Genomic DNA, 15,425 nt, shown 5'->3' with positions numbered 1-15,425 from the left:
GAACGCATATCTGTAGCACAACTGTCCAGACCAGATTTTTTTAAATGACGTGCATCTACCTGGTCGGACATGAAAACGTTTGAGAACACCAGTTATCTTAACTCTGTTTATATATATTTTTTTTTAATGAGGTGCACCTCTGTCCATTTCCGTGAATCCTCCCATCTCTGCAATAATACAAATCTTATACAATATATTACGCTGACAAATATGACAATGACCAAACCAATCTCTTAGGATTTGGCTTTGACTAGAGATAGTTAGAGGAGGCAACATTGTATCTGTCCCGTTATGGTGTTGCCCATGCTAAAACCAGCTGTCCCGTTATGGTGTTGCCCATGCTAAAACGAGCTGTCCCGTTATGGTGTTGCCCATGCTAAAACGAGCTTTTGGGATCTAGAGTACTCTATCTAGCTCTATGTTTGACTTTTACTATGTGTTTCTGGTCTCTTGTGGCAGCCTCAATCAGTGATGACTTTTCATGACTGACTTTTCACTTCATGTAATACAGAAATACTGTCTTCTGATATTGATGGAGAATAAAGCAATAACAGTGTTTTTCTCTGGAACCATCTTTATTAGAACATAGTTCTAAAGGGGGGGTGGGGGTAGGTTGTGGGTGACAGAGTCTATCCCAAACGCACTTTACGACTGTTGACGAAGTCTGACACCTTCACCATCCCGTCACGTGCCTTCCTGAGAGAGAGACAGACAGACAGTCAGTTAATTTTGTTACTCACATCTGCGTCTCCTGGTACTTGAGGGCTTTTGTTTTCACTGTTTAGCTGCTGTGTAGTTGTTTTGTAGCTGTGTAGTTGTTTTGTAGCTGTGTTGTTATGTAGTTGTGTAGTTGTTGTGTAGTTGTTTTGTAGCTGTATAGTTGTTTTGTAGTTGTGTAGTTTGTTTAGTTGTTGTGTAGCTGTGTAGTTGTTGTGTAGCTGTGTAGTTGTTGTGTAGTTGTGTAGTGGTGTAGTTGGTGTGTAGTGGTGTAGTTGTTGTGTAGCTGTGTAGTTGTTGTGTAGCTGTGTAGTTGTTGTGTAGCTGTGTAGTTGTTGTGTAACTCACGCCTGAGCCTCCAAGTAGGTGATGGTTCGGTCTATCTGGGCCTGGGACACCTCTCTGTCCACTGCAGCCAGGTAGGAGTAAAGGAAACGGAAGGTCTCGAAGGTCACACAGGCGTCTGGGGGCTTACACGAGCTGTCTGAGTTCAGGATATACAGTGCGTGGGTCATGGCGTTCTTGATCGTCTGCCAGAGAGAGGTCAGAGGTCACCAAGATAACAGGGGCCCAAAAGTAATTGGATAATGTCTGTACGTTAGTAAGTGTGTGTGTGTGTGCAATGTGCATGTGTGAGTACGTGCTTGCATGCGTGTGCAATATCATACATACTCCTCCCAGGTAGCTGCAGCCCAGGGCGAAGAATTTGATCCAGTCGAGTTCGTCTCCGAAGCAGCCCACTGTCATGATGTGTCTGAGAAGGTCGTCAGCCAATCCGAACGACTGCCACAGCTTGCTCACCTCCGTCTTACTGACTGTGCCTTTCTTATACAGCTGGGAGGGGGAAGGAGGGAGGGAGAGAAGGGGGTAGGGAGAGGGAGAGAGAGTTCACGTTTACGTGTGTGTGTGCGCGTGTGAGTCATGCATGTGTGTGTCTAGGTGGTGTGTGTGTGACCCCTTACCTTTTCGTGCATTGTGGTGAGTACCTCAGGTGTAAGGTCCATGGTGTTGGGGGTTACCACTTTGTCTGCTGTCCTGTTCACAGGTAACGTCTGCCCGTGGACCAGAGCACTGAAGTACCTGTAGCAGACATGCATACCAGCACAATACTGGGCTTTAATACAGCAGAGCAGGAATCCTGGTCTTGGAGGACTGTAGTGTATGTATGCAGGTATACAGTGCATTCGGAAAGTATTCAGACTCCTTGACTTTTTCCACATGTTGTTATGTTACAGCCTTATTCTAAACTTGATTAAATTGTTTTTTTTTCTTCATCAATCTACACACAAAAACAGGTTTTGGGATTTTTTAAAACAAAAAACAAAAAACAAAAATGGAAATATTACATTTACATAAGTATTCAGACCCTTTACTCAGTACTTTGTTGAAGCACCTTTGGCAGCGATTACAGCCTCGAGTCTTCTTGGGTATGACGCTACAAGCTTGGCACACCTGTATTTGGGGAGTTTCTCCCATTCTTCTCTGCAGCTCCTCTCAAGCTCTGTCAAAGATGTTCGATTAGGTTCAAGTCCTGGCTCTGCCTGGGCCACTCAAGGACATTCAGAGACAGGGTTGTTGTCCTGTTGGAAGGTGAACCTTCAACCCCAGTCTGAGGTCCTGAGCGCTCTGAAGTAGGTTTTCATCGAGGATCTCTCTGTACTTTGCTCCGTTCATCTTTCCCTTGATCCTGACTAGTCTCCCAGTCCCTGCTGCTGAAAAACATCCCCAAAGCATGATGCTGCCAACCTGATGCTTCACCGTAGGGATGGTGCCAGGTTTCCTCCAGAAGTGATGCTTGGTATTCAGGACAAAGAGTTCAATATCGGTTTCATCAGACCAGAGAATCTTGTTTCTCATGTTCTGAGAGTCATTAGGTGCCTTTTGGCAAACTCCAAGCGGGCTGTCATGTGCCTTTTACTGAGGAGTGGCTTCCGTCTGGCCTGATTGGTGGAGTGCTGCAGAGATGGTTGTCCTTCTGGAAGATTCGCCCATCTTCACAGAGGAACTCTAGAGCTCTGTCAGAGTGACCATCGGGTTCTTGGTCTCCTCCCTGACCAAGGTCCTTCTTCCCGATTGCTCAGTTTGGCCGGGCGGCCAGCTCTAGGAAGAGTCTTGGTGGTTCCAAACTTCTTCCATTTAAGAATGATGGAGGCTACTTAGTTCTTGGGGACCTTCAATGCTGCAGAAATGTTTTTGGTACCCTTCCCCCAGATCTGTGCCTCGACACAATCCTGTCTCGGAGCTCTACGGACAATTCCTTCGACCTCATGGCTTGGTTTTGCTCTGACATGTACTGTCAACTGTGGGACCTTATATAGGCAGGTGTGTGCCTTTCTAAATCATGTCCAATCAATTGAATTTACCACAGGTGGACTCCAATCAAGTTGTAGAAACATCTCAAGGATGACCAATGGAAATAGGATGCACCTGAGCTCAATTTTGAATCTCATAGCAAAGGGTCTGAATACTTATGTAAATAAGGTATTTCTGTTTTTTATTTTTAATAAATTAGCAAACATTTCTAAAAACCTGTTTTCGCTTTATCATTATGGGGTATTGTGTGAAGATTGCTAAAGATTTGTATTTATTTAATACATTTTAGAATAAGGCTCTAATGTAACAAAATGTGGAAAAGGGGTCTGAATGCTTTCCGAAGGCACTGTATATTCCACAAAGTTCAGCTACATCTGACCTTAGATCAGTGGGCTTCGTCCCCTATGGGCCCTGGTTAAAAGTAGTGCACTATGTAGGGAATAGTGTTCCATTTGGGAAGCAAACAAGGTCTACGGCCAACTTCATCCTTCTCCTCTCAGATGCTACAATACTAAACTGACCTTAGATCAGTGGCTCTGGTAACTTCATCCTACTCCTTTCAGATGCTACAACACTAAACTGACCTTAGATCAGTGGCTAGGGGTAACTTCATGCTACTCACAGTGTGGCCCATTCCAGCAGGTCTTCAGGTTGGGTCCGGATGGCATCCTTGGTGAACTGCTTCAGAATGCCGGGGAGCTCTGGAGGGATGACCACCGGTTTACCTGTGTGAGGCATTCTGAACCCAGAGTGGGAGCCAACGGCAACGAAAACACCTGTATGGTGAAAAGAAAATTGTATTTTAATGTCATTCTTTGGAAATCTTGCAATATCTGCCTGACTCTAAAATAAAAAATGTAAAGGCCCAATGCAGCCGTTTTTACGTCAACATCAAATAAATGATTGTTAACAATGAAGTACCTTACTTTCATGTTTTTCCATTAAAATAAGCAAAAAACTATTTCTCAAGCAAGAATTTAGCTAGGAATGTCTCAGAGTGGTCTGAGTAGGGAGGGGAACACTGAATAGTAAGGTTTGGAACTCTCTTTGTTATTGGTTAATTAACCAATTTACCGCATGGAAATCCGAAACTCCCGCCCATGCAAGCCACCTGATTAGAAGGTCCTGTGTAGATTGTATATTCAATCAGCAACTATAAGGAAATAACACTGATTTTTAATTTAAATCACACTTTTACAGTGTTAGTTTCATCAGCTGCTGTACAAAATGATATAAAATACAGGAAAAACATCATTTTGACTGCACTGGGCCTTTTAGATGGCAGGCCTATAGCCTACTAATAACTGTGGATTAATTTATGAAAACCATGTTAATCAATTAAATAATTAACCTGTAAAAGACTCTGAGAAAACAAACCGTTTATAGCTGTGCAGTTCTCTGCGCGTGATCAGACGATGTAAACGCTGTGAAAGCGGAAAAGACAGTAGCAGGTGATGCGCAGGTTATTTTGTATCAGTTTGTGATTCCCGCGTAACAGACGGCAATTGTGACGTCACATCGTGTGTGCGGGTGTGTGAAATGAAAAATAACAAACATCCTCACGGGGGCGACATTTCCTAATGTTTTGTCATTTGCAGCTCTCGACAGACATTTTCACCGTAGAATAGTAGTTGATCAATGCGAGACGATAGTTTAACTTGAATCATTCTACCTATAATCGAATAGTAGGGCTATATAACTTTCCTAAGAGAAATTAGTTAAATTAAAAGTGATATCTGATATGCCAACATTCCCTTTAACCTTTAATCTTCGTTTTTCCATCACTGACAGAAATTAATCATCATAATGCACATCCATATTATAAAGCAGTGATAGATTTAATTAAAAAGGCTAAATGTAGAAGGGAAAGGAGGGCTAGATGGGCACGTGTGTGTGTGTACGCGTGCGTGCATTTGTGTGTGTGTCACAGGAGGTTGGTGGCACCTTAATTGGGGAGAAGGGGCTTGTGGTAATGGCTGGAGCGGAATCAGTGGCGATTTTAGCATGTCAATCTTGGTGGGGCAAACTCCCCCAATTTTTTTTTAGATGCATGCCAGGAAAGCCACTACACAACACAACACTAAACAATACATTCATTGCACTATAACGGTGGCAAACGGTGCCCACAAACTGTTAGGGCCTACATAAAGCTGTCCCAACAGCAGAGTTTTCTTTTCAGCACCATGGAGTGAATCCTTACTACCACTACACCTGGCTATCAGCGGAGCCTCGTCTGGCAGCGAAATAGTTCATTCAGCCTCATTTACTGCCTTTAAAAAAAACATAGCTGATATGGCTGACTTGCTTAAACTGGCAATTGAGATGTACACACTATGGCATAAGGGAACGATGAGCGGATAAGAGGCAATCTGCAATTCCGATTAAGACAATAATGAGCAAGCTAAGAGGGACTTAGTTAGTATAACTATTTGTTCAGCACTTTTGAAATGGACAGCGACAGAATTCAGAACATGGGCCGTTCTTACAGTATTCTCCCTGTACACCAAGTCAGAACCATAGGATAAATAAAGGGGGCATATAAGCAGACAATGAAAGCTCTTACAATATTTGATGATTACATTTCTCTAAAACAGGCTATAAGCTACATGTGCACCACCAAGTCAGAACAGTAGGCTAAGTTATGAGGGGGAAAGGGAACAAATTATTAAGGTGAGGCACATGGGCTACTAACAGCTTAGTAACATACACTTAGTATTACTTTCTTAGCTACAGTATACATATCTCCCTGGCATATTACATCATTTATGCAGCAGCATACAATACATTTTTGGACTCACCTTGTGCTGTGCTCACTTGAACAGGAAGGTGGCACTGTGGTCCCTCTTGTGGGCAAATTTTGTCATCAAACTTTGTCATCAAAGTCTGGCATTCTCTGGATTTATGGTGTTTTCAAGACAACTGGGAACTTTGAAAAAAACAAGGTTGAATCATGATGTCAGTGATCTTCAGGTCGGAGCTCTAGAAAGAGGCCCGAGTTCCCGACTTGGAATTCCGAGTTGGATGAACGTTCAAAATGTTTTTCCCAGTCGGAGCTCGCTTTTTTTCACAGTTCCCAGTTGTCTTGATCTCACTGAAGTCTGTGATTACCCAGTTTCTAGTTTCCAGTTGTTTTCAATGCGGTAGAAGTCATGCTGGATTGACAGCATGGCCAATGTATTCAACCTTTTCTGGCCCATGGCATGTGAATGTTTATCCTTTTATGCTTGGAAAAGAGACCCTTAAACCCAAACTTGGACCACACACCCACTCCACTGAATAGCAGGCTAGTGATTGCTTTGCAGAGCGACTTACAGTTAGTGAGTTTTTTCATACTGGCAGATTGAAAAGGATTTGCCTTTTCTTTTTGCCTAGTAGTGGAGTAGATTGTTGACTTGATTCATGATGATGACTGCTTGTCTAGCTTGCTAGCTAAGATTTTGAAAGTATGATGTTGACATGATCAGTCCAATCAAAGCTGAGGTAGATATAACGTGATTTGACATCAATTTATCTGTGGCCAATGATCTTGAGCCTTCTTGGATGGGCACTTTTAATGTAAATCTATGGCAGCACCCAAGGGGCTTGAATGTTCGAGCTCTCCCCAGTAGATTTTCCGGTGACATAGTGCCCCTATGAGTGACAGAACACTGAGCCAATCAAGGCACAACTACAGAACATTACCAACCCCTATGCTCCTTATTTTCTGCTGTCTGCCCCACCATCACAGAAAGCACTGAGCTAGGCTGAAACACCTGCATTTTGGAGCTGCCTTACTCAAGAAAACAAAAAAAGAGACCATGTTTGTATGTGGCTTTATTAACTCAATGTTTTATTTATTTTTTACGTTGTTTGCAAACTGATATGTGACACATATTAATGCCAAAATAACATGCAAAACAGGCAACAATGTTTTGCTAAACATGTGTGGCTCAAAAAAGGTGGGGCTCTTCCCCACCTGTCCTGAACGACGGGTCGCCACTGAGTGGAATGGTATCAAATACATAAAACACATGGTTTCCCCTCAGCAGCCTCCACTGGTGTGTGTGTGTGTGTGTGGAGATCAGAGGGAGGTTTAGTCTGTTGTTGGGAGTTGATAACAGTAGGTTACACAACCACAGCGGGCGACACATTGATGCTGCGGGTGTCACGGTTAATTGAGTGATGTCACAGCGAACAGTGTTTTTCTCCAGATAAACCGTTACCGCTTTTATAAATAAGAGGAGGTGTGCTGGTGATGCAATAAGCAAAGCGTAGCTCCTCTGGGCTATGCGATCAGCATCAAATAAAGTATATAGGCAGCTTGGCCCCATTAGGATAGCCTCCTCTTCTCTAATCTGGGAAGAACAAAGCAAACCATGATGTTGCCAACGTCCTTGGTTGGTGTGTGAAGACTGGTAGATGACGGCATAAACCGAGCGCATTGATTTTAAAGTGCCAGCCAGGGAATAAGGGAAAGTCCCTCCTACAGTCAGGGCACAGCGATGATGTTCTTCTTGAATCACTTCAGGCACCGTATGTAGCCTATACTACGGGCCTGCCTCGCCTCCGGTTGCACGCGCCGTGCATGGACAGGCTCGGGACTGTCGGTGCTTGTGCAGCCAGTTGAGCCCGAGCCATCTGCACTGCGTGCGTTTCGGTATAAGGCTATTGTTAGACGGGTCGGTAGGTCGGTTGTAGTGGACTAGTAGTGGAGCAGGCCTACAACTGCTGAACAAAAGCGCGCGAGGCGATACGGTGGGATATGATATGATGTGATGTGATGCCGCGCAGGATCACGGTGACTGTAGCGGAGGAACAGGAATGCGCGCGACGACGGAAGGGAATCGCTGCTAGGATACAGAAAAGAACATGGGGACGGGGCTGCGCGATGACTGACTGACTTTCTCCCGGTGACGACCATCTCTGCATACCGAGGGATTCAGAAAAGGAAAGAAAAAAAGAACCGACCAGCCTCCGGTTGAAGGCGTGGAGGATCTATCGGAGAGGATGAATCCCGGGGACCCTGCCCAAACCGGACCGGGTGAAGCCGGTCAGGACGGGCTGGCTAAAGCAGGTGGGCAGGCAGGGTGTTAACGGCATCCCGTGCCAAGATCGATAATGGGAGAAAAGGCTAAACCGAAGGGACTGGTCAAAGCTGCCTGGCCCCCGGTATGGGTGCATGTAGCCTATCGTTACCGTGCAGGAATGTGCCTGTCCGTTACCGTAAGAAATAGCATTGGCAGAGCTGTATATTCAGCCCATTATAGAATTAGACTATTTCACCGCAGCGTGCATGGTCAGGGCGGACGAAGCATTTCCGTTGAGTTTTTGGTCAGTTTGTGTGAATGAGGGTCCATCATGATCACTTGCTTTGGCGATGTAAACATGTTTCCCATGCCAATAAAGCCCATTGAATTGAATTGAATTGAATTGAGAGAGAGAGAGAGAGAGAGAGAGAGAGAGTACAGTAGCAGCCTAGCCTATATATTTTCTCTGTAGCTTGCAGCATTTGGTCCGCGGTGTTATAAAACGATATCAATACAGACACACCCACATAATCTATGTGAACGTTTATTTGATCGTATTCTGTCTCGCTTTGACCGTGATACAGTCCACAAACGGGCGAGCACGGGCCCGAGGTTTTTCGCCATGATGTTTCATCGTCAGCACGTCCATTCATTCTCTGTGTGTGCAGTAAGCATGTACAGCTGCTAAAGGCCACTGTGTAGTAGCACCCATGTTACCGCAGCTGTGCGTGGAATAAGGCACTAGCTACCACGTTACACACACACACACACACACACACACACACACACACACACACACACACACACACACACACACACACACACACACACACACACACACACACACACATACACACACACACACACACACACACACACACACACACACACATGATGCTGATGCATGACTATCAGCATCACAGATCTACACCCAATTTGATTGTACTGTGCTGCCTTACAGACCTAACATAAGGTGTGTGTGTGTGTGTGTGTGTGTGTGTGTGTGTGTGTGTGTGTGTGTGTGTTGTAGCTCAGTTGGTAGAGCATGGCGCTTGCAACGCCAGGGTTGTGGGTTCGATGCCCACGGGGGGTCAGTATGAAAAATGTATGCACTCACTAACTGTAAGTCGCTCTGGATAAGAGCGTCTGCTAAATGACTAAAATGTAAATGTAAATGTTCTCTCTCCAGTGAGCATGGATGGTAGAGGTCCCAATTGGTCCACAGGGCTGCATCTCAGTAGTCTAAACAGGGGTCCTCTCCTAGTTTCCTCTCCTTTATCTACACTGATCTGAAGACACTGGACAACACAATGTGGTAGATGCCTCATCCCCTTGATTGGTCAAAAGGAGAAGACTACAGCCTAGTGAGGAATATAAGGGCTATGTCTCAACACTTAAATGGTTTCCTCTTCTTGTCTCTTTTTCCCCTTGATCTCCACTCCTTCATCAGCACTGACCTGAAAAACACAGGATAGGTGAAAGCAACATTGCAGATCCTTAGAGGGAATTTTGCTCACACCCATCAGGATGTTTCATGTCAGATGGAGGAAAGGAGATATTGAGAGGAAAAGGATTTAAGACTATTGAGATGCATCCCAGTAGGCTGTCTCATCCCAGGGGCTGGTAAGACATGGAGAGAAGGGAGGGAGAGGTTGTCACAGCGCGCCTGTGATCTGCTTCCTTGCTGCTACGCAAACTATCAGTGAAGGGTTCCTCTACATTTCTATTCATTCCTCCTCTTCCTCTCAACGATTCTCCCCCTCTCCCTCCCCTCCTCTCAAACCTCTTCTTCCTGAGGTTATCATTGTGTTATCACAACGGTGTGTTAATGCCCTGTTTATGCTCAGGATTAGGTGTCTCTCCCACTGCGATGGATAAACCTGCCTCTGTACACACACACACACACACACACACACACACACACACACACACACACACACACACACACACACACACACACACACACACACACACACACAGGACTTCAGCTCTCACTACTTCTATAGACCAGCACAGAGGGGCCTACTCACCTTGGATACCAAGATTGCATTCCAAATGGCACCCTATTCCCTTTTATGGTGCACTACTTCTGACCAGGGTCCATAGGGCTCTCGTCAAAAGTAGTGCACTATATAGGGAATAGGGTGCCTTTTGGGATGCAGCCCCAAAGGATTTGTTGGTGCACGCTCCCCTCGCTCAGTCTACTGTGCCTCAAGCATGCTAGTGTAATAATCATGCAAGATGACTGATAAACACACACACACACACACACACACAGAGATTGCATGGCTGTGTGCTCGATTTTATACACTTGTCAGCAACGGGTGTGGCTGAAATAGCCGAATCCTCTCATTTGAAGGGGTGTCCACATACTTTTGTATATGTCCTGAGCTCTCTGGAGCAGGTTTTCATCAAGGATCTCTCTGTACTATGCTCTGTTCATCTTTGCCTCAATCCTGACTAGTCTCCCAGTCCCTTCCACTGAAAAACATCCCCACAGCATGATGCTGCCACCACCATGCTTCACCGTAGGGATGGTGCCAGGTTTCCTCCATATGTGATGCTTGACATTCAGGCCAAAGAGTTCAATCTTGGTTTCATCAGACCAGAGAATCTTGTTTCTCATGGTCTGAGTGTCTTTAGTTGCCCTTTGGCAAACTCAAAGCGGGCTGTCATGTGCCTTTTACTGAGAAGTGGCTTCCGTCTGGCCACTCTACCATAAAGGCCTGATTGGTGGAGTGCTGCAGAGATGGTTGTCCTTCTGGAAGGTTCTCCCATCTCCACAGAGGAACTCTGGAGCTCTGTCAGAACTCTGGAGCTCTGACATGCACTGTCAACTGTGGGACCTTATATACACAGGTGTGTGCCTTTCCAAATAATGTCCAATCAATTGAATTTACCACAGGTGGATTCCAATCAAGTTGTAGCAACATCTCAAGGAGGAGCAATGGAAACAAGATGCACCTGATAATGTAACAAAATGTGGAAAAAGTCAAGGAGTCTGAATACTTTCCAAAGGCACTGTATGCAGTGTATATAGAGCAGTCAGAGCCCCTCTGTCTGGGGGTACACCTTGGTGGGAATGGATGCACTGCAGTGTTGTCTATAAACTGCTTAGGAATAGAGTGTGTGTGTCTGTGTGTGTCTGTGTGTGTCTATGTGTGTGGCTGTGTATGTTTTATTCTCAATCTCGTAGTGTAGTTGTAATCTGTGTTGCGGTGGTACGCTGTGTGTTGCCTGGCCTGACCTGCTCTTTCGTGTGACCAGCCTGGTCTGTATAGCCGTGTGTGTGTCTCACGTTCTCTTGTGATACACAGAGTAACAGTAATCTGCCTTCGGCGGCACACCGTCCGGCTGTCTGTGTGTGTGTGTGGTTGTACAAGCAATGCTCTTTTAGTCTTGCAGGGTAAACATCTGGCAGCACAGTTATAGGGCCAGCGTGACTAAGCGTATGCACCTGTCGTTTTCAGAGGGGAATAGAAACCATAGAAAGGCAAAGATAAAGGCATGATATAGTCTTCTGCTTGACCTACAGATGTTAAACCCTGCCCTGTCTACCTACTAGATGGAACATATTGGTGTGTGTGATGTTTCCAGTCACCGCTTGGCACATGTTGACGGCTGGCAGCCACAGGGAGTTATTTGTCTTGGTGTGTGTGTGTGTGTGTGTGTCTGTGGATGTGTGTGATAAACAGGGCGTCTGATAAACAAGGCGTCGGTTGGTTTGGTGCGATTATTTTATTTCTACTTCCTGCCACTCCCTGGAGTTCCGTGTTATAGAAAGTCTGGAGTGCTCCACTTCCTGTCACATTGGTTTCCTCTTCCTGTCCTTCGTACCTTCATGTTCATTTCTTTGTGCTGCCTGCTTCCTCTTTCCATCGTTTTCATGGGTGAATTCACAATCGATAAGGAGTAGCCAAAACCTCCATAACACACACGCACGCACGAAAGCATGCACGTGCACACACACACACACACACACACATAAACCTTTCAACAAACACAAAATTCAGCGAGCTATTTCCTACATCCAAATGTTTCATAACAATGACATTCAATGACATTCTAATGTGGACTAGAATGTTATTGTCTTGGACACACACACATACACACACATACAGTGAGGGAAAAAAGTATTTGATCCCCTGCTGATTTTGTTCGTTTGCCCACTGACAAAGAAATGATCAGTCTATAATTTTAATGGTAGGTTTATTTGAACAGTGAGAGACAGAATAACAACAAAAAAATCCAGAAAAACACATGTCAAAAATGTTATAAATTGATTTGCATTTTAATGAGGGAAATAAGTATTTGACCCCCTCTCAATCAGAAAGATTTCTGGCTCCCAGGTGTCTTTTATACAGGTAACGAGCTGAGATTAGGAGCACACTCTTAAAGGCAGTGCTCCTAATCTCAGTTTGTTACCTGTATAAAAGACACCTGTCCACAGAAGCAATCAATCAATCAGATTCCAAACTCTCCACCAATGGCCAAGACCAAAGAGCTCTCCAAGGATGTCAGAGACAAGATTGTAGACCTACACAAGGCTGGAATGGGCTACAAGACCATCGCCAAGCAGCTTGGTGAGAAGGTGACAACAGTTGGTGTGATTATTCGCAAATGGAAGAAACACAAAATAACTGTCAATCTCCCTCGGCCTGGGGCTCCATGCAAGATCTCACCTTGTGGAGTTGCAATGATCATGAAAACGGTGAGGAATCAGCCCAGAACTACACGGGAGGATCTTGTAAATGATCTCAAGGCAGCTGGGACCATAGTCACCAAGAAAACAATTGGTAACACACTACGCCGTGAAGGACTGAAATCCTGCAGCGCCCGCAAGGTCCCCCTGCTGAAGAAAGCACATATACAGGCCCGTCTGAAGTTTGCCAATGAACATCTGAATGATTCAGAGGAGAACTGGGTGAAAGTGTTGTGGTCAGATGAGACCAAAATCGAGCTCTTTGGCATCAACTCAACTCGCCATGTTTGGAGGAAGAGGAATGCTGCCTATGACCCCAAGAACACCATCCCCACTGTCAAACATGGAGGTGGAAACATTATGCTTTGGGGGGGGGGATTTCTGCTAAGGGGACAGGACAACTTCACCGCATCAAAGGGATGATGGACGGGGCCATGTACCGTCAAATCTTGGGTGAGAACCTCCTTCCCTCAGCCAGGGCATTGAAAATGACAATGACCCAAAACACACGGCCAAGGCAACAAAGGAGTGACTCAAGAAGAAGCACATTAAGGTCCTGGAGTGGCCTAGCCAGTCTCCAGATCTTAATCCCATAGAAAATCTGTGGAGGGAGTTGAAGGTTCGACTTGCCAAACGTCAGCCTCGAAACCTTAATGACTTGGAGAAGATCTGCAAAGAGGAGTGGGACCAAATCCCTCCTGAGATGTGTGCAAACCTGGTGGCCAACTACAAGAATCGTCTGACCTCTGTGATTGCCAACAAGGGTTTTGCCACCAAGTACAAAGTCATGTTTTGCAGAGGGGTCAAATACTTATTTCCCTCATTAAAATGCAAATCAATTCATAACATTTTTGACATGCATTTTTCTGGATTTTGTTGTTGTTATTCTGTCTCTCACTGTTCAAATAAACCTACCATTAAAATTATAGACTGATCATGTCTTTGTCATTGGGCAAATGTACAAAATCAGCAGGGGATCAAATACTTTTTTCCCTCACTGTATACACACACACCTACACACACACCTACACACACACCTACATACACACACACACACACACACACACACACACACACACACACACACACACACACACACACACACACACACGGTTTGCTTGCAGAGCAGATACACAGTATGACTAACACAGTGAGAGAGCAGCCTCTTGGTGACTTGGAGAGGTCAGCTAGACCCCTTGAACTACATACTCTTACCTTCTCCTCCCTCCCTCCCTCCCTCCCTCCCTCCCTCCTTGCCCTTCATCCCTCCCTCTCTGTCATCCCTTGCTACCCCTACCTTTTCCAAATACTGTACACACACACACAGCCTGAGGAAGGGCGGGTGAGAAGGTCTGCCCCCTCACTCTCTTTCCTCTGGTACTGTATGGGAGACTGCAGTGCTACGTACACACACCTACACACACAGACACACACACACAAACAAACACACACAGACACACACACACACACACGCGTGCGCACACACACACACACATACACACACACACACACAAACACACACAGACACACACACACACACACACACAAACAAACACACACACACACACACACACACACACACACACACACACACACACAAACAAACAAACACAGACACACGCGCCCGCACACACACACACACACACACACACACACACACAAACAAACACACACACACACACACAGACACACACACACACACACACACAAACACACACAGACACGCGCACACACACACACACACATACACACACACACACAAACAAACACACACACACACACCCCCTCACACCAGTGCTCTGCAAACACCCCCCCCTACCTTTGTCTCTGCCCTATGCCCCAGTAACCCAGCTGTTCCAGTCAGGATTATACCCACATCAGATTACACTAACAGGTCTAAACACCAGATGTGTTTTGTCTGCTGTCTACATGCTGTCACAGCAACCTATTCACACCGCATACACACAATCACAACAGACAGACACATTTATTGCCAGTCATTTAATGTGATAGTGTAATTACAACCTGCTGCTCTAACCCTACTTCTTTCTCTCCCTCATTCTCCAGTGGAGATTGTTGTTGGGTATGGCTGTTTATTTCTGATCCAGGAACAAAATACTGTTTACATACAGGGAGATTGGATATGTAACTATCTGCCTATATCTCCTCCCCCTCTCCCCCTACTCTCTTTTCTCTGTCTCCCCCTCTCCCCCACCCTCTCTCTTCTCTGTCTCCCCCTCCCCCTCTCCCCTCACTCTCTCTTCTTTCTGTCTCCCTCTCCCCCTCTCCCCTCCTCTCTCTCTTCTCTGTCTCCCCCTCCCCCCCACTCTCTCTCTTCTCTGTCTCCCCCTCCCCCTCTCCCCCCACTCTCTCTTCTTTCTGTCTTCCGCTCCCCCTCCCCCTCTACCCTACCCTCCACTCTCTCTTCTCTCCTTTCTCTCTTCTCTCTGTCTCCCCCTTTCCTCCCCCTCTCTCTCTCTTCTCTGTCTCTCCTCTCTGTCTCTCTTCTCTCTGTCTCTCTTCTCGCTGTCTCTCTTATCTCCCTCTTCCCCCTCCTCCTTCTCCCCCCTCCTCCCTCACTCTCTTCTCTAGGGGGTGCGCAGGGGGAGGGGGTGAGAGCGGTGGATGTGCTGACTGTTCTGAGGGAGAAAGTGGCCTTTGTTTCAGGTGAGTCTAGGACGGCCCTG

The 15,425-nt window shown here is 45.8% G+C and overlaps 1 protein-coding gene across 2 annotated transcripts; it reads right to left on the bottom strand.

Moving 5' to 3' along the window:
- Window positions 1-556: 556 nt before the first annotated feature.
- Window positions 557-4,471, bottom strand: LOC121535931 (ropporin-1). Of its 2 annotated transcripts, none has more exons than XM_041843147.1 (6): window positions 4,408-4,471; window positions 3,653-3,806; window positions 1,680-1,797; window positions 1,390-1,551; window positions 1,066-1,247; window positions 557-696 (listed from the first exon to the last, which is right to left on the bottom strand). In XM_041843147.1, exons 2-6 carry the CDS (start codon window positions 3,766-3,768, stop codon window positions 630-632), a joined length of 645 nt encoding a protein of 214 aa, XP_041699081.1. In that variant the 5' UTR covers window positions 3,769-3,806; window positions 4,408-4,471; the 3' UTR covers window positions 557-629. The 2 variants fall into 2 exon arrangements, with proteins under 2 accessions (XP_041699081.1, XP_041699080.1); XM_041843146.1 differs by lacking the exon at window positions 4,408-4,471 and adding an exon at window positions 4,105-4,138.
- Between the last annotated feature and the right edge of the window lie 10,954 nt (window positions 4,472-15,425).

The sequence above is a fragment of the Coregonus clupeaformis genome, unplaced genomic scaffold (assembly GCF_020615455.1).
Source record: "Coregonus clupeaformis isolate EN_2021a unplaced genomic scaffold, ASM2061545v1 scaf0348, whole genome shotgun sequence".
In the NCBI taxonomy this organism is placed as follows: Eukaryota; Metazoa; Chordata; class Actinopteri; order Salmoniformes; family Salmonidae; genus Coregonus; species Coregonus clupeaformis.
The sequence above is the reverse complement of the archived record's forward strand: the minus strand, read 5'-3'. Positions and strand labels throughout refer to the sequence as shown.